We start from the raw sequence: 24,658 nt of genomic DNA, 5'->3' as shown, positions 1-24,658 counted from the left end.
CATTAGGTATAGTCTCAATGGTTCTTCTTCATTTCTATACCTAGTGTTCTCCCGTATCCATTGTGTCATTGTATGGTCAATAATCATCTCGAGTAGAACATTTCCCCATGAGCCGTCTCCACCCTTTACTGTCATCTCTTCCCAACAGATTTCTTTGCAATTAAAGTCGCCCATCATAACTATTCTTCCTCCATCTGCCATTATCTTATTTAATGTTATCCTTGTGTCTTCTAACATACTTTTATGTTCACTCTCTTCCCGCGAGGCTGTTTTTGGAGGCACATAATTTATTACAAACTTTCTGCTTTTCTTATCTCTGTCTTCCACTTCGATCACAATCATCTCTATTCTTTCCATACGTGACACTCCTCACATTTATATCCTTCTTAGTCAGGAACATAACTCCACCCCCTTGGTATGTCTCTCTGTTTCTAATCCAATAATTATATGCATTGTGCCCTACACTGTTGGGTGGTAGTGTACCTTTTAATTTTGTCTCTACAATTCCCATTATGTCCGGTTCTTTTTCATTCAGATAATCATTCAGTTTGTTCAATTCTGTTATTAATCCGTCTAAATTTGTGTAAAACTCTTAGTTTTCTGCTACTTCCATTGTATTTTCTGTTTCCCTTTTGTTTTTCTCTGGTATGGCCCATTTCCTCACTTTCATATTCACTATTCTCCAATAGAATTTCTCTTTTTATTACTCTGTTCTGTTCTCGTTTTTTTTTTTTTCCTTAGCTTCTTGTCTTTTCATTTTTCCTCCTCTCTTTCTTCCTTGTTCATTTCTCGTTTTTATCCATACATTTTTATATTGTTCACTGTTTGCCAGTTTCCCTGTTTTTTGTCAAGATATTCTCTGCTTTCGTTTCTGACCTGAATTTAACCTTAATTGGTCTGGTCTTATCTGTACTATATTTCCCGAGCCTATACATCCCTTCAATTTGTTTTCCGATTTCAGGTTCATCTTTCTGAACTAATTCTAATAAATTGTTTGCTTTTTCTTTTTCCTCTTTGATTCTTGTGGTTCTATTTAGATTATGCTTCTCTTCCATTCCTAATATAATTATACATTTCTTTTTATCTGCTAAGTCTCTTACTATATTCTCTTTCTGTCTCATCACTTTAATAACTATGTCTTCAGTTTGTTCTTTCATCTGCTGTTTTACTATATCATTAAATGCAATTTTGCTGTTCTCTTGGATTTTTTCCAACCCTGTGCTTCTTTTGCTATGGACTCTTTATTTTTCTTCTTTAATTCCTCATTCTTATCTTTTACTTCTTTTAACTGTTTTTTAATACTTCTATTTATTTAGTTAGTTTTTGGTTCACCTTCTCTAATTCTTCCAATTTTTCAACTCTCTGCGTGATCTTCGTGAGTTCACCGAACCTATCCTCCCAATGTTTGACAATTTTCTCAATTTTTTCTTCTAGGCTTGCTAATCGGGGAGGGTTGGCTCCCCCCCCCCCTCATTAAATCCTTGGAAATTATTATCTTCACTTTCCATTGTGCTGCTCTTATCTATATTTCTAATCTTTACATTTTTGCTAATCCCTTCTTCGTCACTGAAATTCTCTGGCCCTCTTTTGTTTACATGGCGTCTGCCTGCCTGGACCAAGTCCTCCCCTTCCTCATTTCCTTCCATTTCCCTCAGTAATCCCTCCCCTTCTCCTTTATCCTTACCTTCCCACTACACCACGAGCTTTCCCCTTCCCTGTAAATACAACACAGGTACTTGTTGTGATCCTCGAAATTCTTGGATAACTCCGGTGTCCGAACTTCGCTGTCACCTCGACCGACGTGTGTGTGTGTGTGTTTGTACACACACACATATATATATATATATATATATATATATATATATATAATGTATGTATATATATATATATATATATATATATATTTATATAAATATACATATGTTCGTAAAGGTAGGTTGCAGATCTTCCTTAATACATATAGAATTAAATTTGACCGCTGTGCAAGAATAAGCTTCTTGTTAAAGGATTCAACCTTTCTAATAGTGGATCTTTGTTCTTCATTAGGTCGGAATCAAATATTGCCGAGGTTCATATTATGTATTACGACGTTTCGCCTTTCTTAAGAGCATTTTCAAGTACATAGAAATAACTTATATGTGACAACAATGCATAGAGACAATTTATATATGACAACAGGTGAATTGGGAAAGGATATACAAAACAGTGAAGAAAGATCAAAGATCTTATGTGGGAATTATGTCCGTGGCGCTCCGTGGGGTGCTGGGATAGCACCCCACGGAGGAAGAGAGGATTGTTGTCATATACAAATTGTTTCTATGTACGTGAAAATGCTCTAAGAAGGGCGAAACGTCGTAATACACAATATGAACTTCGGCAATCTTTTATTCCGACTTAATGAAGAACAAAGATCCACTATTAGAAAGGTTGAATCCTTTAACAAGAAGCTTATTCTTGCACAAGCAGCGGTCAAATTTAATTATATATATATATATATATATATATATATATATATATATATATATATATATATATATATATATATATACTTATATATATACTGTATGTATATATATATATATACTGTATATATATACATATATATATATATATAATATATAATACATAGCCCCATTGGGTCTCCCGATGTTGATGGCTTAGAATTTAAGTGCAGTGTGGTTAAGATATATTATATATATATATATATATATATATATATATATATATATATATATATATATATGTATATATATATATACTATATATATATGTGTATATATATATATACATATATATATATATATATATATACTCTCTTGATACCGTATTGGGCTACGTCACTGTAACTTTGTTACGGGTTAGCCGAGTTCGAATCCTCGGCTCGTCCACGTTTCAATTTCCAACAGATGCCTCCATCGAGCGACTCTCAGTCTCGACTGCGATGGCATGGAATTAAAAGTGATTTGTGGTTTATATATATATACATATATATATATATATATATATTGCAAAAATAATCACAATAACGGGTGACTAAATAATATAGCCGAAACCACAGAGAAAATAAAGTCGGAATACTAAACGTTTTCGTCTGTTACATCCTCGTCTGGGGTATTGGCTGCTTGTTATTGTGGCAAAGTAGCATGCAGTTGATACTTTAGGGTCTATATGGGGCGCCCATACGGACCAGAGACACACATCATTTTGTCTATGATAGAGGAAAACTCTGTTCTTAGAGAAATGATGACACTTTTATACTACGACTGTCCCTCCGTTATAATGTCACCCAACCCCTCTGAGTATTCATTTTCTGTGGTGGGGGAATTCCCTGTGGCGGGGGAAAAGAATACTGCCACCAAGAATTTCCACTTGGATCGTAAGAGGCGAGAAGAAAGGGACGGGGATTGGGACGAGGCATCCTTCTCCTTGTAGCCCCACAGGGGACATTCCTAAACGAAAAAGTAAAGGCATAAGAGGGTCTGGGTTTTTTCCGACCAGCACCCTAAGGTTTGGGTCTTTTAATGTGTGTGGATGTGGTACAGATGAGAGTAAAAGGGAAGAGATAGGTAGTATGTTTGTGAGAAGAAAGATGGATGTGTTGGCTTTGAGTGAAACTAAGTTGAAAGGGAAGGGTGAGTAAGTTTGGGAGTGTAAGTGGGAGGTTATCAGGAGTGAAGAGAGGGTGAGGGAGAGAAGGGGTGGCTATTCTAGTAAGTGAAGACATAGGTAAACGTGTAGTGGAGTGGAAGGTTTCCTCAAGGATAATGTGGATGAAGGTGAAACTGGGAAAGGAGATGTGGGTCTTTGTAAGTGCATATGGGCCTGGCAGTGAGAAAAGTGTAGAAGAAAGGGAGGCCTTTTGGATAGATATAAATGAGTGCATAGTGGATTTAGGGAGAAATGTCAATGTAATAGTACTGGGAGACCTTAATGCTAGGGTAGGAAATGGTCCAATTGATGGAGTGGTTGGGAAATGTGGAGTTCCAGGAAAGAATCGTAGTGGAGAGTTGATGGTGGAAATATGTCTAGAAAGAGAGTTGATGATTGCAAATACAGTGTTTCGGAAGAAAGTCAGGCATAAGTACACATGGGAGAAGGTGGTGGATGGAAGGGTGGTAGATAGAGCACTAATGGATTATGTAGTGGTAAATAGAATTATGATAGGAAGAGTTAAGGATGTACATGTGCTAAGGGGAGAGGGTGGGGGAATATCAGATCATTTTTTGGTGGAAGGTAAGTTGAGAGTGGAGGATAGACGGAGAAAGAGGAAAGGGACAAAAGGTAGGGAGGTGCTTAGAGTGAACTCTTTAATTGAAAAGGAAAAGGAGAAGGAGTACAAGAAGAAGCTGAAGGAGTGGGAGGGAGTGAAGGATAGAGTGGAGCTAGGTGTGGAGGAGGAATGGGGATGGTTCAAGGAGGGAGTCACAAAGTGTGCAAGGATGGTCTGTGGAACAAGAAGGACAGGAGGAAATAGAAGGAAGGGTAGTGATTGGTGGGATGAGGAAACGAAGAAGGTTGTAGATGAGAAGAAGCGAGCTTTCACAGATTGGTTACAAAATAGGACGAGGGAGTCATATGAGAGGTACAAAGAAAAGAAAAGAGAAGTAAAGCAAAAGGTAAAGGAGGCAAAGAGGAGAGCAGATGTGAAGTGGGGTAAGAGTATGACAGAAAATTTTGAAAGTAATAAAAAGATGTTTTGGAAAGAAATTAAGAGAGGAAGAGGAGGCGAATCAAGTAGAGAAGAAAAGGTAAAAGGTGTTGATGGAGAAATGATAATGGAAGAGAAGGCAGTAAGGGGAAGATGGGCAGAATATTTTAGGGAGTTGCTAAATGTGAAGGAGGATAGGGAGGGAAAGATAGTTGCAGTGGGAAATGCTAAGAAAATGACCGTGATGAGTGAGGAAAATGGAGGAGAAATAAGGAAGGATGAAGTGAAGGTAGTTGTTAAGATGATGAAAGTAGGTAAGGCACCTGGTCTGAATGGATGCCATGCAGAATGTCTAAAAAAAAAGGAGATACAGTGATGGTGGACTGGCTGGTGAGGTTACTTAAAGTTTGCTGGAGAGAGGGTAGAGTGCTGGAGGACTGGAGGAGTACCTGTATAGTTCCACTTTACAGGGGAAATGGGGACAAGTGTGAATGTAGTAGTTTCAGAGGGATTAGCTTGTTAAGTGTAGTTGGGAAGGCTTATGGGAGGATCTTGATTGAGAGGATTAGGAGAGGAAGAGAGGGAGTAATTGGTGAGGAACAGTGTGGATTTAGGACGGGTAGAGGTTGTGTAGATCAGATCTTTGTGGTAAGACAGATATGTGAGAAAGCTATAGGAAAGGGGAAGGATGTTTTTTGGGCTTTTATGGATCTGGAAAAGGCTTACGATAGGGTAGACAGAAAGGCACTGTGGGAGGTTATGCAGATATATGGGATAGGAGGAAAGCTTCTGGGAGCTGTCAAGAGTTTTTATGAGAGTAGTAGAGCTTGTGTCAGGATTAGAAATGGAGAGAGTGAGTGGTTCGAGGTAAAGGTGGGACTTCGTCAAGGATGCGTTATGTCACCCTGGCTGTTCAACTTATACATGGATGGGGTAGTGCGAGAGGTAAATGCAAGGGTAGTGGGTCAGGGATTAGAGATGGTTAAAGAAAATGGAGAAAGCTGTTGTTTGCGGACGACACTGCGCTTGTGGCAGGATCGAAGGAGGGATTGAGGAAGTTGGTGGCAGAGTTTGGGAGAGTATGTGATAGAAGAAAGCTAAAGATAAATGTGGGTAAAAGTAAGGTGATGAGATGTACAAGGGGTGAAAGTGGCAGTAGTCTGGAAGTGAGCATTAAGGGAGAGCAACTGGAGGAAGTGGATAGTTTTAGATACTTGGGTGCAAATGTGGCAGGAAAAGGTGGAGTGAAGGTGGAGGTAGAATGTAGATTGAGAGAAGCGAGTAAATGCCTTGGTGGATTGAAGAGTGTAATGAGGAACAGACATTTGGGAATGGATGCTAAGAGGAGACTGTATGAAGGAGTGTGCCAACAGCACTGTATGGGGCAGAAACATGGAACATAAGTGAGGAAGAGAGGAGTTTGAATGTGTTTGAGATGAGGTGTCTGAGAAGTATGATGGGGGTTACTAGGCTGGATAGGGTGAGAAATGAGGAGGTGAGGAGAACAGTGGTGGAAAGGGAGTTGGGAGATAGGGTTGATGAAAGAGTATTGGGATGGTTTGGACACATGGAAAGAGTGAGTGAAGAAAGACTAGTAAAAGAGGTATGGAAGGCAGATGTGGAGGGAGTGAACATGAGGGGACGTCCTAGGATGAGGTGGATGGATGGGGTGGGGGGTGGGGGGCTTTGGGGAAGAGGGGAATGTCTGTTGAGGAAGGACGGGAGAGGACAGAAGACAGGGGTGAATGGAAAATGGTTGTATATGGATGATGTTGTGATGCATGAGGTGCAATGGGCAGGGGGATGGGGGGTGAGGTAGTATGTGTGAGCAAAATTTGACGCAGCCCGAAGGGATTTCTCCCCGTCTTCTCCTTTTATGCATGGGGGGACAGAGAGGGAGGGTCGCCGATTTAATGAAGCGGCCTTGCTGTGGATGTGCTGTGTCTTGCGACACTGCTTCTGACCCAGGGCAGTGGACAAGGTGCAGGGATGACCCGTCATCCGGGAGGTGCTAAGATAAGAGGGAGGGTGGAGGGGTGTGGAGTGTATTCAGGGATGGAATGGGTGGGAATGATTTTATGCCTTTTCCTTTTTTGGCTACCTCCCTTGTAAGAGGGAAAAAGCCTTGGTATATGTATGTGTGTATATATATATATATATATATATATATATATATATATATTCTGGTTGAAATCAACTGCACTAGTTGCTTTAACAATCTTCAAGACTGTATTCTTTAATCTGGAGAATACTTTCCTATTAGCAACTGAGAGGGACTGGAAGTAGTCATTCATGACTCTCAAAAGAATATACACAGTGTATGCCAACTGATATATTTTTGCATAGTAATAGTATTGAACAACTATTGACTCCACCGAAACTATAGTTTTTCGCCTCGTCGTGAGGCGTCTTCAGGGTGAGGACTGCTTTGTAGGATGCTCTGCTATATTGAAGGTCTTCCAACGAATAATGACCGCTGGTTGGATGGGCGGGCTTATAAGGCTCAGCCTGCCTAGCTCAGACGGAATACTGGCCTCTCATTGGCTGAGAGGTGCAGTATGGGATTTTGTCCGGGAGCCAAGGGAGTGGGATTTTGTCTGGGAGCCAAGGGGGTGGGATTTTGTCTGGAAGCCAAGGGGGTGGGATTTTGTCTGGAAGCCAAGGGGGTGGGATTTTGTCTAGGAGCCAAGAGGGTGAGATTTTGTCTGGGGTTCAAGAGGGTGGGATTTTGTCTTGGAGTCAAGAGGGTGGGATTTTGTCTGGGAGCCAAGAGGGTGGGATTTTGTCCGGGAGCCAAGGGGGTGGTATTTTGTCTAGAAGCTCTGGCCTGATTTGCTGCTGCTCTGGTTACTGGTCCTAGGCGCTGATTAACTAGCTGGACATGTTTCATTTGTTCGCGGGGCTGCTGCTGTCTAAGGGCTTGTTGTTCCTGGAGGGGGTTATTCTTTACAGGGCGCGCGGAAGGGAGAATAAAATCGGCAGCTTGCTGTATGTTGATGGTAGGGCGCTGGCAAGTAATGGATACTGCTTCTGCAATCTGCAGCTTCCTGAAGGCAGACTCCTTGTGAATAATGTCCGTTTGGTCTAGCAGCTTCTGTAGAGGAGGCTTCATGTTGTGTGTTTCAGTGAAATGTTGGAAAATTGATCCCTGGTTTCTATGGGATTGTAGGCGACGCCGCAGTGTAGAGGAGGTCCTGCCAATGTATGTGCTGGAGCCGTCGCAGCGGCCCTCCTGACATGAAAATTTGTATACAACATTGGTGGTAGCCTCACTCGGGGCCCTGGGCGCCGTGCTATTCCTCATAATCAGGGAACTAATGAGGTTAGGTTTGCAGAGTATTCTCAAGTCTATGATGGCATTTCTGTTGGTTGGGGTGACTCCTCTCTTGATGATATTCCTAAGGGCATCACACTCCTCGCGGTACCGATCATGAAAAGAATTATGGTGGTAAACGGTGATTTTCTCCTTGGGAGGGGTGGGCAACTGGGTCGAGTCTGCAAACTGGTCCAGTTTTTTCTGTATGACTTTCTCGATGAGATGGTCTGCATAGCCGTTATTGGTGAGGAGCTGGCGGATACGGTCGAGTTCTCTGTGGATCTCAGTCCAGCTACTACAGTGGGTAAGGGCCCTCTTCACATAGGAAGATATCACGGATATCTTGTATGAAACAGGGCATTCTCCCTTGGCATTGAGGCAGCGGCCCACGTTGGTGGCTTTAGTGTAAACCTTAGTCTTGAAGCCCTGTTCTTGTTTAGAGATGTCCACATCTAGGAAGGGGAGGCACCCCTCTACACTGCGTTCACAGGTGAAGGTCAGGCTGGAATTACCTTCAAGAGCAGTAATCATGAGTGGAACCTCTTCGTCGGTAGTAGTGGTGATGAAGATGTCATCGATGTATCTCGCGTATATTCCTGGAGGGGGGTTATTGTTGAAAGTTCTTTCTTCCACCTGGGCCATATACATATTAGCAAAAAGTACCCCAAGTGGGGATCCCATCGCCACTCCATCAACTTGTCTGAATAATTCCCCTTTATGGGAGAGGAAAGGGGCCTCCTTGGTACACATCACTAGCATGTCTCGCAGGACGTCTTCTGAGATGTCAAATACGGGTAGGTCACTTCTATAGACGCGGTCCATGATGATATCGATAGTCTCATTTACAGGAACATTCGTAAAGAGTGATTCTACGTCTAAGGAAGCGATGTCGTGGCACGGTGGAGCTGTGCGAAGCAGGTCTATGAATTCAGAAGGGGAATTATTCAGACAAGTTGATGGAGTGGCGATGGGATCCCCACTTGGGGTACTTTTTGCTAATATGTATATGGCCCAGGTGGAAGAAATGCATTTTAAATATAATATTGTTAGTTTTCCATATTTCTAGTTAGAATATTAATTGATAACAATAATATAAAGAAAATGTGGCTAAGAAGTGGTTGCAAATTAGTGGTTGCAAATTAGAACCGGCTGACGAAAAATTTGAATCCCACTACTGTATATATATCTATACAGTATATATATGCAATAAAAACACTAGGATCGTGTGTTCACAAATGCGTAACCACTAGGAAAAGTAAACTAACGAAGCAGAGCACTTTCATATAATTACATCTTTAGTGCTGATTCAAAGAAGGAATTATAAAATGAAGAAACAAGGTACAGAATATATGACTGGGACATGGTTAAGAGGGAATTCGGAGAGGTAGTGGAAGAAGTACCTGTACACGTGACGTTTGATACCGTCTTGGTAACCAACAAGTATGGGAGAATTGCTCATAACTGGTATATTACAATTTAAATAATTTTGAAATTTCATGGCAAATATAACTATCTAATTTGTACAAACCTTGATGGAGATTAACATCTATTCCCTTACTAGATTTGATAAAACTGCATTCAATTAAATTTCTTTCTGTGGTGTTATTGTTGTACGTGACGACTTTAGTGTTACCCCAGTCAACTGGGTGGTTAAAATGGTTCATGTGGTTCAATATGCCGCTAGATTGGTTTCCCTTTCTAACGTACTTCTTGTGTTGATTGATTTGCGTTTTGAGTGTTTTAGCAGTCTGACCAACATGTAATCAATTCTATGTTGGTCAGACAGGCTGCCGGCTGGCTCTGGATATCTCCAACGTCCCTAGGTGGCGAGTGCCTATCACTGTCATGTCCGCACCTGTGTCAGGCAGCAGGTATGCGGGTGCTGATAGGTGCCGTAGGGCGATCGGTCGGAAGGGTTCCATTGCGAGGGGCATGTGAGATATGTCGGCTGTGTGCATCTGCATCGAGGGTGGTGGCTGTAGGGCTCTCGATATCCCCAACATACCTAGGTGCCGAGTACCTATCCCCGTGATGTTCGCACCTGTGTCAGGCAGCAAAGACGTGGGTGCTGACAAATGGTGGAGTGCAGTAACAGTATCATTCATGTACCACTCTCACCAGCATCCCTGGAATCTCAACTAAATATGCATTTTCAAAATAAAGTAATCGAGTGACAGTGTATAGCCACATTTGGTGATGGATGTTCATATCAACTGCACCTGTCACCATATGGTTTGTTAATGCGTTCAGTGGCTGAAGTATGGGGCCCTTAGGTGTCATAACCTTTTCTGGGATGCCAGGTTTTCTGGTGGCAGTTTGGCTTTAGTATAGGAATTAGATGTGCTACTTTCCTGACAGCTGGAATTTTGTTGCATAACTAATAGTGTTTGAAAATATCAGTCATGCCCTTTATTGCATCTAAGTCAAGTGTTTTAGATGAATCTTTGAGGTCTTTATTTGGGTCTTCTGCATGTGATCTTTTTTAGTTATATTGCATTTTCTTCATCTTTGGTAGAGAGAATAGGTGTCATGTCCTATTTCACTTTTAATGCACAATCTTTATTTCAATCAACCAGTGCAAAACAAAGACAGAAAAAATAATAAGCAACCATTAACACTGCAGTGAACATCTGAGATTATACTTCCAACCAATAATACCACAACTCTCAGTCAGGCACTCAAGGCTAGTACCATGGAAATGGTATGCCAGACCAGCACAATAAAAAAATTACAAAAGAGAAAAAGGAGCAAAAGGATATCAAGGCTGGTGTCTACAACCTTCCATGTCAGGGATGTGACAAGTCTTACATTGGTGAAGCATTATGTGACCTAAAAACATACATTCATGATCAGTACAATGTTCAAAACACCACCACCACTAACACTGAGATAACAATAATCACCTAATGGATTGGAGTAAGGCTGTGTCAATCAATCAATTTATTGCCCCTCGTGGTCTCTCTTGCAGAACATAAAGCAACACCAATTCCCAAAGTGGGTTTATATCCTTGGCCCAAAAGTCCACACAAGTGGCAATTGGCAAGTGTTGTGAAAGCAGTAGGATGAGGAAATGTTTGGAAACTGCAGTTATTCCAGGGTCAAATACTATAAAACAGAATGAGGGTATGTTCAACATTCCAGCCCTCCAGTAATTGATCTAAGTCCCATGGTGAACAGGTTTTGAAAGACCATCTATGAGGTGCCCTGGCCATAAAAAATTCTAAAATCTTTCCCTGCTCCCTTTACTAAGGTGTTTATATACTCAATTTCCATTCTTCGTCTCTATACTTGAAAAAACTCCAATGAGCAAAATGTTGTACAATCAATAAAGGCATCCTTCACTATAGTTTTTTCTGTCAAAACTGTTGGTAGTTGCTATCTCTAAATATGATACATCTTTGTCTTGAAAGCAGCAGATTTCATGGTCAAAGTGGTACACTGTGTAGTATTTAGAGGATGCATTTGACCAGTTTACTCATAAGGCATGCTTTAGGCATGGTGACCCAGATACAGGGGCTGAACAGCATACATGTGCTTATTAAATGGTGACACCATTGCTTAGTAGGTCCAAAGTGCTGGCATTTGAAACAGCAATATAAATACAGGTAGTGCTTCTTAATATCATATCTCAGGTATCCTATGTAACGAGTTGGGAATTAGGGTCAGGTAAAAGTCAATGTAACTGTTGTTCTGGTTTCAACTTTTATGAATTTCTAATTTCTAAGCCTTAAAACCATTACCTTGAATTTTTCTAATCAGAAACTCATGGGTCCATGGTAATGGTCCTCAAGTGCTCCCACAGAATTTTCCAGGAAGAAACTGACAATTATTTATATTGTGTATATTCCTGACTAGTAGGATGTGGGTAACAGTCAACAGTTATCAGCTCTCCTGATGTCAATGAAGAAAAAAGTATAGTTAAGGTGATGGTGATACCTTGGGCCTGGCCCTGAGACGAAGTTCCATTATCTCCAGGTGGAGTTAAATGTGCTGATGGATTTTGGAGAATAAGCTGAAGAAAGAGTACCTGCTTTGTTGTTTGTACCACAGTACCACCAGGGTAAAGAGAAAGAGAAGGGTAATGAGACAGGGTGGGAAATAAAAGACCTCCTTCACAGGTTCTTACTCAAAAAATATAAGACTTTTCTGTGTGATGTTTATTTCTATGAAATGGAAAATAACCACATGTTAAATATAAATGGCAAGGCTGATGGCAAGATTCACTTGCAATCCACAGTAAACATGCTCTATCATTTTATGAATAAATTTCATACCACATATATACCTGCACCTGGGTTTGCCTCCAAGTTAAATTTCATTTCTTTCACAACTAAAATAAAATTCTTGGTCATGATTTTTGCTACAAGGATTTATCTTTTCACATCCTTTGTCTACAAGTGAAAAAATAGTCATCATTTCAAGTACTACCACTACTATTTTATATAATGTAATGCATACATGCACACATACACATACACACACATACGTTAGATGGACGGCGAGGATTGACGTTCTGAAGAAAGAGTGAAATTCTCGTGGATCTCAACGGAAAGGAAGTACCTATTGTATTTACAGGGAGGGGATTGTTTGTGGTGTAGTGGGAAAGTGAGGAAAAAGGAGCTGGGGAGAGATTACTGAGGGAAATGGAAGGAAATGAGGAAGGGGAGGACTTGGTCCAAGAGGCCAGACAGCTTGTAAACAAACGCCGAACCGATGATTTGGATTTTGATGATGGGACTAACAAAAATGTAAAGATTAGAAACATAGATAAAAGCAGTTCAATGGAAGGTGAGGATAATAATTTCCAAGGATTTAATGAGGGGGCGATGGATGCCAACCTCCCCCGACTGGCAAAACTGGAGGAAAAACTGGAACAAATGACCGAACATTGGGAGGTTAGGTTCGGTAAAATGTCAAAAATTGCTGAAAGGGTTGAAAGATTGGAAGACCTAGAGAAGGCGAACAAGAACTTAACTGATGAAATAGAAGAACTAAAAAGACAGTTAAGAGACGTAAATGAAGAGAATGAAGAATTAAAAAAGAACAATAAAGACAATAAAGAAACAATAGCAAAAGAGGCACAGGGGTGGAGGAAGATACAGGAAAATAGTAAAGTTGCATTTACTGATATAATTAAACAGCAAATGAAAGAACAAACTGAAGACTCAGTTATCAAAGTGATGAGATAGAAGGAGAATATTGTAAGAGACTTAGCAGATAAAAAGAAATGTATAATTATATTAGGAAAGGAAGAGAAACATAACCCAGATAGAACCACAAGAATCAAGGAAGAAAATGAAAAAGTAAGTAGATTACTAGAATTAGTTCAAGAAGATGAACCTGAAATAATGAAACAAATTGAAGAGATGTTTAGGCTCGGAAAATATAGTACAGATAAGACCAGACCAATTAAGATTAAATTCAGATCACAAGCAACAGCAGAGAATATCTTAGCAAAAACAGGGAAGTTAGCAGAAAGTGAACAATATAAAAAGGTATGGATAAAAAGAGAAATGAATAAAGAGGAAAGAGAGGAAGAAAAAATAAAAGGAAAGAAGCTAAAGAAAAAAACGAGACCAGAATGGAGTCAGAAAAACAAGAATTCTACTGGAGAGTAGTGAATATGAAATTGAAGAAATGGACCATAACAGAGAAAGAAAAAAGAAACAGAGAATACAATGGAAATAACAGAAAGTTAAAAGTATCCTACACAAATATAGACGGATTAATATCAGGACTAAATGAACTGAACGAGTATCTGAAGGAAAAAGTTCCGGGCATAATGGGAATTGTTGAGACAAAATTAAAAGGTACACTACCACCCAACAGCATAGGACACAATGCATATAATTATTGGATTAGAAACAGAGAGATAAAACAAGGGGGTGGAGTTATGTTCCTGACTAAGAAGGATATAAACGTGAGGAGTGTCACATATGGAAAGAACAGAGTAGAGATGATTATGATAGAAATAGAAGACAGAGATAAGAAGAGCAGAAAGTTTGTAATAAACTACATGCCCCCAAAAACAGCCTCGTGGGAAGAGAGTGAACATAAAAGTATGTTAGAAGACACAAGAATAACACTAAACAAGATAATGGAAGATGGAGGAAGAATAGTTATGATGGGTGACTTTAATTGCAAAGAAATCTGTTGGGAAGAGATGACCGTAAAGGGTGGAGAAGACTCATGGGGAAATGTTCTACTTGAGATGATTATTGACCATACAATGACACAATGGATCCAAGAGAACACTAGGTATAGAAATGAAGAACCATTGAGACTAGACCTAATAATCACATCAGAACCTGAAATAGTGGAAAAGATAGAATACCAGGCACCAGTAAGTAAAAGTGACCACGTATTGATAGAACTAGAACTAAATGAGAAAAAATACATGAAAAGAAATGAACAATATAGAAAAGGAAGAATGATGTATGAAAAAACAAACTTTGATAAAATAAGAGAATTCTTTCAAAAAGAAAACTGGGAAGGAATATACAAAGAAGAAACAACAGTGGAAGAGAAATGGAATATTTTGACAAAAAATTATAAAAAAGGAGTGGAAAAATATGTCCCAAGACAAAAACAAGAAAAAGAATACGTAAAATGCTGGTACAACAAAAGTCGTAGGGAGTTAAAAGACAAAAGAGACAAAGCTTGGACCAGATGGAAAAAAGACAAAAGGCCTGAAAAATGGAAAATACTTGTCATAGAAATGAATATGTACAAATGTGCAGAGAGGAAAAGAGAAAATATGAAAAAGATGTTATAGAAAAATGTAAAGATCAACCAAAACTATTTTACAGATTTGTAAACAACAAACTGAAAAACAAACAAGATTTGGAAAAATTAAGACAAGGAGAAGTTGAATACACAGGGGAAATTGAAATGGCGAAAATTATGAACAAACATTTTAAATCAGTGTTTACAAGGGAGACCATACAACCGGAAGAGATCGAATGGAAAGAGAAACTCCCCCCTATGAAAGAAATAGAAGTAACAAAGAATGAAATATTGAAACACTTGAGTAATCTTGATGTCAGAAAATCGCATAGACCAGATGAAATAGCAAACTGGATTTTGAAAGAATGCAGGAATGAACTGGCAGACATAATACAAAGCATAATAAACAGTTCCTTGAAAGAAGGAAAAGTTCCAGAAGATTGTAAAAAAGCAAATATAGTACCTATATATAAAGGGGGAAATAAAGAAGACCCTAACAACTATAGACCAGTCTCTCTAACAAGTACAATAGCAAAAATTTGTGAAAGAATTGTCAAAAGTAGATGGTAAAATATTGAGAAAAAAACAACATGCTAAATCCAAGGCAATTTGGATTCAGACAAGGACGATCATGCATCACCAATTTAATATGTTTCTATTCAAGGCTAATAGATATAATACAAGGAAGAGATGGATGGGCTGATTGTGCATTTCTAGACCTAAAAAAAGCTTTTGACAAAGTACCACATAAGAAGTTGCTTAAGAAATTAGAAACTGAAGGAGGAATACAGGGCAAACTGCTTTATTTGATGGAAGACTTTTTGCAAGAGAGAAAAATGAGAGTAGTGATAAGAGACAAACTCAAAATGGGATAAAGTAATAAGCAGTGTTCCACAAGGAACAGTTCTGGCCCCAATAATGTTTGCTATATATATATTAATGATATGGATGAAGGAATTGAAAGCTATATGAGCTTCTTTGCAGATGATGCAAAACTATTGAAAAAAGTGAACACGGAAGAAGATTGTGAATCACTACAGAGTGATCTAAATAAAGGATGGGAATGGAGTAGGAAGTGGGAGATGGAGTTCAATACAAAAAAATGTAGTATAATGGAATTTGGAAAAAGCAAAAACAGAATAGAAGGATCATATAAATTGGGAGAAGAAGGAATAAAAAAAGTAGAAAATGAGAAGGACCTGGGAGTCATTGTTATGAATAATATGTCACCTGAGAAACATATAAATAAGAGTTTTGGAGAAACTTATAATTTAATAAGAACAATCAAAGTGGCATTAACATACCTGGATGAAGAAATGGTGAAGAAAATTCTAATCACCCTGATAAGACCAAGATTGGAATATGCAGCAACGATATGGTCACCAAGTACAATTTTTTTTATAAAAAACTTGAAAGAATACAAAGAGCAATTACAAAATTGGCACCAACACTCTCAAAACTATCATATGAAGAGAGACTAGCAAAACTTGAGCTACAGACACTAGAGCAAAGAGGAGAGAGAGGAGATTTGATAGCTATTTACAGAATCATGAAAGGCATAGAAATTACTGATAGAGAATCTGATAAAATGGGATGACAGAAATACAAGAGGACATGGAAAGAAAATAAAAAAAGACAGCTATAGAAGAGATCTGAAAAAGAACAGCTTTCCTCGCAGAGTAATAGACAGTTGGAACAAGTTAGATGAGAAAGTGGTGTGTGCAAAAACAATACATGAATTTAAAAATAGTTTAGATAAAATGAGATATGAAGACGGGACACCACGAGCATAGCTCCCCTTCCCGTAAAATACAACTAGGTAAATACACACTCTATGTATATATATGTATATATATATATATATATATATTATGTACATATCATATATACACATATACAGATGGGTGGATTATTTCAAAGAGTTGTTGAATGTAGAGGATGACAGGGAGGCTTTATGTTGGTGGGAGATGCTAGGAAAATAAGGAGGTACAAGTAGCACTGGAAGAAATAAAGCTGAAAAGGTTCCTGTATTGGATGGACATCATGTGGAATGTCTGACAAAAGGAGTAGTAGTAATACAGGAGTGGTTAGTGAGATTCTTCAATGTTTGTCTCAAGAAAATAAGTGTCCCCGTGGATTGGAGAAGTGCATGTATAGTTCCATTATAGAATGGAGAAGGAGACAAGTATGAATGCAGTAGTTTTAAAGGGATCAGTCTGTTGAGTGTGGTCAGTAAGGTACAGAAGTGTTTGTTAATCGAGAAGATTAGGGTGGTGAACAGTATAAGTACACCTAACCCCTGACATTCATGGAAGGCAGGGAATACAGATCCCCCCTCCCCTGCAAATGTGGAAATTTTGTGGGTAATTTCAAGTCCCCTAGATCTGTCATATGCAAAGAAAGCAAGACACCTAAATCAATTTCAACACCTCAAAGTACTATAAATAATAACAAATAAACTCTACTCGGTATAAAATAATAATTGATAAGGTTCTACTAGTTTGTTGTGAACTTAAACATTTAAGTGACTTACAATGATATAATTAATGGATTCTAAAACAGTATATCTTAGAACTGAAAAATCTATGAATTTGTGAACCCATGAAAGTGGCAGCAGTGAATGTCAGGGTTAAGTGTAAGAAAGCAGTATGGGTTTAGGAGAGGAAAAGGGGTGCATGTATCAAGGTTTTGTAGTAAGACAGTATGTGAAGTATTTAGCAAAAGGTAAGAATTTCTTCAGTTTTATTATTATTTTTTTTTTCTATAAAGGACTAATGAGAGGTGCAATGTTTATGTTGTGTGACATGAATGGATGATTGGATATTCTTCTGTTACCTGTCTCCAAATCTAATAAACACCTTCATCTTTATCCTCAGATTCAGGGGCTAGCACCTGCTCTCCACACTTGGATATCTCTCTATTACATGCAACTTCCATTATTCTCCCACCAATTCTTCAGATAATGGAGAGAAGCCAATTGGCTACTGCTTCTCTCCTCCTACTAGCCAATGTCATAGAAACAGCCTTGCACTCATATCATAGGCAACAGTATATCTTAGAAAATTTCATGAAAGAGTACAATGGTTGTTCTGGTTGCTGTTGAGCTGTGGGTTTCCAGCCATGGGAAACTTGGGGCATTATTATTTATTTTATATATAATTTAATTTAATTTTACTTTATTTATCTATTTATTTATTTTTAATAATAGCATACACTGTATATACCCATTTGTGCAAAATTCTAACAACTAAGCTTTGGGACAAAATTCTGATGTCTGATAATTTGGTTCAGATGAAGATCCCAGGAGCAAATAAGGTCCAAAGCATCTATAATTTTTCAGAATCATATATGAATCATCCCAGTTAGAGGCATGAACTAAATTTCAATTTAAGTGATTTACTAATTGGATTCAGGATACTCACTGGCCAAGCATCACTACTTGGACAGAGGCAGTTCAAGTCTTGCCTGGGAGGAAACAAGTTTGTAGTAAGGGCATATGACATTAAATTCCCTGATTTAAAGAGCCTTTTGTAATAATGCATCATCTTAGCCATCTCTGAATAGGGGTTTGTCATGTTAAACTGAAAAAAACAAATAAATAAATAATAATCACTAAATGGATTCAATCATAGCAAGACAATTTTCTCTGGCCGACCCCTACTCATGACACATCATAAATCTATTCAGCCAATGGTCCAAGCCTTGGTTTAACAATGTCTAGCATTGGCATGATCAAAATCAGGGCAGACAAAGTCAACATTGCCACAGAGGCAAGTAAAAATGTGCAGACGGAGTAACAGAGTAAGTTAGAGAAGGATGTATAGAATAAGGCAATATGATCTGTTCCATGAGAGTCGTGTGCTTGGGATGAACTGGAAGTACTCCTGAGGAGGAACTGAAGTGCAATTGCCACATAGCAGTTAGTTACTTGGAATCTGTGTGTCTCCTACAAGAAACAATGAAAAGGATAAATGTGATGGAAGTGAAAAAGGTGATATTCCCCTTCCATGTCTAGCCAAATAATTTCACAAATAGCAGTACAAGTTGAGAAAAACACAATTTAGTAAAAAAAAAAGTTTTATGAACCTGAGCCAACCTCACCATAAGTACATTCAAGTAGTTTTCATATGTAGCCAAAGATGAATATTTATTACTTATTACCTATATTTGCCTTGAAAACAAATTTCAATATATATTTATCTACAAGTTCCCCTTGCAACAGAATGAGAGGCAGGAAATGAGCATGAGAAAGGGTGATATAGGAGTGGGGGAAGACAAATTATAAGAGACTGGGAAAAACACAAGTAGAGAGAGATGACTCAGAGGGACAAGAATGAGACATGGGGAGGATGAACTGGAAGAGAGGCAGGAGAGAGAGAGGAGAGAGCAAGTTATCTCAAAGTCTTCTTTACCCTAGTCTTAATGGTAATCTTTAGTAACTCTGTCCTCTCCTGGGTGTCAATGACCCTTGGTTTTCTGTCCCATAGCGGATAGGTGTAGGAAGAAGCCCTGTGGCATTGACATAAGTTGATGCTCCTAGTATTCCTTGGCATCCTAAGGCACTGCTCCCACTGTTGCTGGACTGAGGTGTATAAGAGCGGTCTAGAGACTGCGGATATGTGTAGCTATTCTGGGGATTCTGCTGAAATAGAAAAAATCATTATCAAAATATCTGATTCAAAGTAAAGGTCACACACATAGGAATTTAAGTGTAGAAGAGATTAAAAATTGGTATGGAGTGTATTGCAGATTGTTGCAGTGTAGAGCAGACAACCCCAACCTTGTTGAACCTTGAGGGTGTCTTTTCTTCAGCCAAGCAATCATGGCCAGCCTTCACTTACACATGCTGGGACATGTATGGGTGGATATACAGGGTTTAGAATATTGGTAGCTTGTGTATACAAGATGGTACTAAATTTACTCTGCATATATATATATATATATATATATATATATATATATATATATATATATATATATATAATGTGTATTTACCTAGTTGTATTTACCTAGTTGTATTTTATGGGAAGGGGAGCTATGCTCGTAGTGTCCCGTCTTCATATCTCATTTTACCTAAACTATTTTTAAATTCATGCATTGTTTTTGCACACACCACTTTCTTATCTAACTTGTTCCAACTGTCTATTACTCTGTGAGGAAAGCTGTTCTTTTTCAGATCTCTTCTATAGCTGTCTTTCTTGATTTTCTTTCCGTGTCCTCTTGTATTTCTGTCATCCCATTTTATCAGATTCTCTCTATCAATAATTTCTATGCCTTTCATGATTCTGTAAATAGCTATCAAATCTCCTCTCTCTCTTCTTTGCTCTAGTGTCTGTAGTTCAAGTTTTGCTAGTCTCTCTTCATATGATAGTTTTGAGAATGTTGGTGCCAATTCTGTAATTGCTCTTTGTATTCTTTCATTTTTTTTATACATTTTTTGTACTTGCTGACCACATCATTGCTGCATATTCCAATCTTGGTTTTATCAGAGTGATTAGAATTTTCTTCACCATTTCTTCATCCAGGTATGTAAATGCCACTTTGATTGTTCTTATTAAATTATAAGTTTCTCCAAAAATCTTATTTATATGTTTCTCAGGTGACATATTATTCATAACAATGACTCCCAGGTCCTTCTCATTTTCTACTTTTTTTATTCCTTCTTCTCCCAATTTATATGATCCTGTTATTCTGTTTTTGCTTTTTCCAAATTCCATTATACTAAACTTTTTAGTGTTTAACTCCATCTCCCACTTCCTACTCCATTCCCATACTTTATTTAGATCACTCTGTAGTGACTCACAATCTTCTTCTGTGTTCACTTTTTTAATAGTTTTGCATCATCTGCAAAGAAGCTCATATAACTCTCAATTTCTTCATCCATATCATTAACATATATAGCAAACATCATTAGGGCCAGAACTGTTCCTTGTGGAACACCACTTATTACTTCATCCCATTTTGAGTGTTTGTCTCTTATCACTACTCTCATTTTTCTTTCTTGCAAAAAGTCTTCCATCCATTTAAGCAGTTTACCCTGTATTCCTCCTTCGGTTTCTAATTTCTTAAGCAACTTCTTATGTGGTACTTTGTCAAAAGCTTTTTTTTAGGTCTAGAAATGCACAATCAGCCCATCCATCTCTTCCTTGTATTATATCTATTAGCCTTGAATAGAAACATATTAAATTGGTGATGCATGATCGTCCTTGTCTGAATCCAAATTGCCTTGGATTTAGCACGTTTTTTTCCTAAATATTTTACCCATTTACTTTTGATAATTCTTTCACAAATTTTTGCTATTGTACTTGTTAAAGAGACTGGTCTATAGTTGGTAGGGTCTTCTTTATTTCCCCCTTTATATATAGGTACTATATTTGCTTTTTTACAATCTTCTGGAACTTTTCCTTCTTTCAAGGAACTATTTATTATGCTATGTATTTTGTCTGCCAGTTCATTCCTGCATTCTTTCAAAATCCAGTTTGCTATTTCATCTGGTCCATGCGATTTTCTGACATCAAGATTACTCAAGTGTTTCAATATTTCATTCTTTGTTACTTCTATTTCTTTCATAGGGGGGACTTTTTCCTTCCATTCGATCTCTTCCGGTTGTATGGTCTCCCTTGTAAACACTGATTTAAAATGCCTGTTCATAATTTCCGCCATTTCTATTTCCTCTGTGTGTTCAACTCCTTGTCTTAATTTTTCCAAATCTTGTTTGTTTTTCAGTTTGTTGTTTACAAATCTGTAAAATAGTTTTGGTTGATCTTTACATTTTTCTATGACATCTTTTTCATATTTTCTCTTTTCCTCTCTGCACGCTTGTACATATTCATTTCTATAACAAGTATATATTTTCCATTTTTCAGGTCTTTTGTCTTTCTTCTATTTGGTCCAAGCTTTGTCTCTTTTGTCTTTTAACTCCCTACAACTTTTGTTGTACCAGCACTTTACATATTCTTTTTCTTGTTTTTGTCTTGGGACATACTTTTCCACTCCTTTTTTATAATTTTTTGTCAAAATATTCCATTTCTCTTCTACTGTTGTATCTTCTTTGTGTATTCTTTCCCAGTTTTCATTTTGAAAGAATTCTCTTATTTTATCAAAATTTGTTTTTTCATACATCAATCTTCCTTTTCTATATTGTTCATTTCTTTTTATGTATTTTTTCTCATTTAGTTCTAGTTCTATCAATATGTGGTCACTTTTACTTACTGGTGCCTGGTATTCTATTTTTTCCACTATTTCAGGTTCTGATGTGATTATTAGGTCTAGTCTCGATGGTTCTTCTTCATTTCTATACCTAGTGTTCTCTTGAATCCATTGTGTCATTGTGGTCAATAATCATCTCAAGTAGAACATTTCCCCATGAGTCTTCTCCACCCTTTACGGTCATTTCTTCCCAGCAGACTTCTTTGCAGTTAAAGTCGCCCATCATAACTATTCTTCCTCCATCTTCCATTATCTTGTTTAATGTTATTCTTGTGTCTTCTAACATACTTTTATGTTCACTCTCTTCCCACGAGGCTGTTTTTGGGGGCACGTAGTTTATTACAAACTTTCTGCTCTTCTTATCTCTGTCTTCTACTTCTATCATAATCATCTCTACTCTATTCTTTCCATATGTGACACTCCTCACGTTTATATCCTTCTTAGTCAGGAACATAACTCCACCCCCTTGTTTTATCTCTCTGTTTCTAATCCAATAATTATATGCATTGTGTCCTATGCTGTTGGGTGGTAGTGGACCTTTTAATTTTGTCTCTACAATTCCCATTATGTCCAGTTCTTTTTCCTTCTGATACTCGTTCAGTTCATTCAGTCCTCTTATTAATCCATCTATATTTGTGTAAGACACTCTTAACTTTCTGTTATTTCCATTGTATTTTCTGTTTCTTTTTTGTTTCTCTCTGTTATGGTCCATTTCCTCACTTTCATATTCACTACTCTCCAGTAGAATTCTTGTTTTTCTGACTCCATTCTGGTCTCGTTTTTTTCTTTAGCTTCTTGCCTTTTCATTTTTTCTTCCTCTCTTTCCTCTTTATTCATTTCTCTTTTTATCCATACCTTTTTATATTGTTCACTTGCTGCTAGCTTCCCTGTTTTTGCTAAGATATTCTCTGCTGTTGTTTGTGACCTGAATTTAATCTTAATTGGTCTGGTCTTATCTGTACTATATTTTCCGAGCCTAAACATCTCTTCAATTTGTTTCATAATTTCAGGTTCATCTTTCTGATCTAATTCTAGTAAACTGTTTACTTTTTCTTTTTCCTCTTTAATTCTTGTGGTTCTATTTTGGTTAAATTTCTCTTCCATTCCTAATATAATTATACATTTCTTTTTGTCTGCTAAGTCTCTTACTATATTCTCCTTCTGTCTCATCACTTTAATAACTGAGTCTTCAGTTTGTTCTTTCATTTGTTGTTTAATTATGTCAGTAAATGCAACTTTACTGTTTTCTTGGATTTTTTTCCAGCCCTGTGCTTCCTTTGCTATGGCCTCTTTATTGTCTTTATTATTCCTCTTTAATTCCTCATTCTCTTCTTTAACTTCTTTTAACTGTCTTTTTAATTCTTCTATTTCTAAAGTTAAGTTTTTGTTCACCTTCTCTAGTTCTTCCAATCTTTCAACACTGTGCAATTTTGGCTACGTTACCGAACCTGTTTTCCCAATGCTCGGTCATCTTATCAAATTTCTCCTCTAGTCTTGCCAATCGGGGGAGGTTGGTATCCCCCACACCCTCATTAAATCCCTGGAAACTATTATCATCACCTTCCACTGTGCTGCTCTTATCTATACTTCTAATCTTTACATTTTTGTTGATCCCGTCATCACCAAAGTCAACGTCATCAGTCCGCCTTTTGTTTACAAGATGCCTGGCCTCCTGGACCATGTCCCCCTCTTCCTCATTTCCTTCCATTTCCCTCAATAATCCCTACCTTTCTCTTTCCCTATCACCCCCCACTATACCACGAGCTCTCCCCTTCCCTATAAATACAATAAGGCACTTCCTGGACATTGAGATCCACGTAGGTTTTCCTTTTTCTTCGGAACTCTAGTTCTCGCCGTCCATTCCACAAAAGTGTGTGTGTATTTACCTACCTAGTTGTATTTACCTAGTTGTATTTTACGGGAAGGGGAGCTATGCTCGTGGTGTTGTCTTCATATCTCATTTTATCTAAACTATTTTTAAATTCACGTATTGTTTTTGCACACACCACTTTTTTATCTAACTTGTTCCAACTGTCTATTACTCTGTGAGGAAAGCTGTTCTTTTTCACATCTTCTATAGCTGTCTTTCTTGATTTTCTTCCCATGTCCTCTTGTATTTCTATCATCCCATTTTATCAGATTCTCTCTATCAATAATTTCTATGCCGTTCATGATTCTGTAAATAGCTATCAAATCTCCTCTCTCTCTTCTTTGCTCTAGTGTCTGTAGCTCAAGTTTTCCTAGTCACTCTTCATATGATAGTTTTGAGAGTGTTGGTGCCAATTTTGTAATTGCTCTTTGTATTCTTTCAAGTTTTTTTATACATTTTTTTGTACTTGGTGACCATATCGTTGCTGCATATTCCAATCTTGGTCTTATCAGTGATTAGAATTTTCTTCACCATTTCTTCATCCAGGTATGTAAATGCCACTTTGATTGTTCTTATTAAGTTATAAGTTTCTCCAAAAATCTTATTTATATGTGAGAAAGGAGCTTACAATCTCCTGTAGAACAGCTATATTGATACACTGCATTAGTTCTAGATGTGAAATCTGATCGCCTAGACAAATTGTTTGTCATGATCAGAGAAGAAGTTTTTGGATTTTTGTAGTAGATGAGAACTCTGATTTTGTTGTTCTCATTAGTAGGAAGGCAATTCTTATGAATGATATCCCTAATGACTTTTTCATCTTTTTTGTAATTACTAGTGAAGGTGTTTCTGTAGTAAATGTTAATGAAGTTATGATTCTGTGGTTCTT

The 24,658-nt window shown here is 37.8% G+C and overlaps 1 protein-coding gene across 2 annotated transcripts in view; it reads right to left on the bottom strand.

The window, feature by feature from the left end:
- Nucleotides 1-16,579: 16,579 nt before the first annotated feature.
- LOC143020292 (uncharacterized) overlaps nucleotides 16,580-24,658 on the bottom strand; it is a 100,524-nt gene continuing 92,445 nt past the window's right edge. The window contains exon 7 of one of the 2 annotated variants that reach the window (XM_076176542.1): nucleotides 16,580-19,329. In XM_076176542.1, coding sequence (XP_076032657.1) covers nucleotides 19,123-19,329 — 207 coding nt within the window. In that variant the 3' untranslated portion in view covers nucleotides 16,580-19,122. Of the gene's footprint in view, nucleotides 19,333-24,658 lie in introns of both variants that reach the window. The other variant, XM_076176541.1, reaches the window with a different exon arrangement.

The sequence above is a fragment of the Oratosquilla oratoria genome, chromosome 39, assembly GCF_046742065.1.
Source record: "Oratosquilla oratoria isolate Oo_2021 chromosome 39, ASM4674206v1, whole genome shotgun sequence".
Lineage (NCBI taxonomy): Eukaryota > Metazoa > Arthropoda > Malacostraca > Stomatopoda > Squillidae > Oratosquilla > Oratosquilla oratoria.
This window is presented reverse-complemented; position numbering and strand designations above follow the sequence as displayed.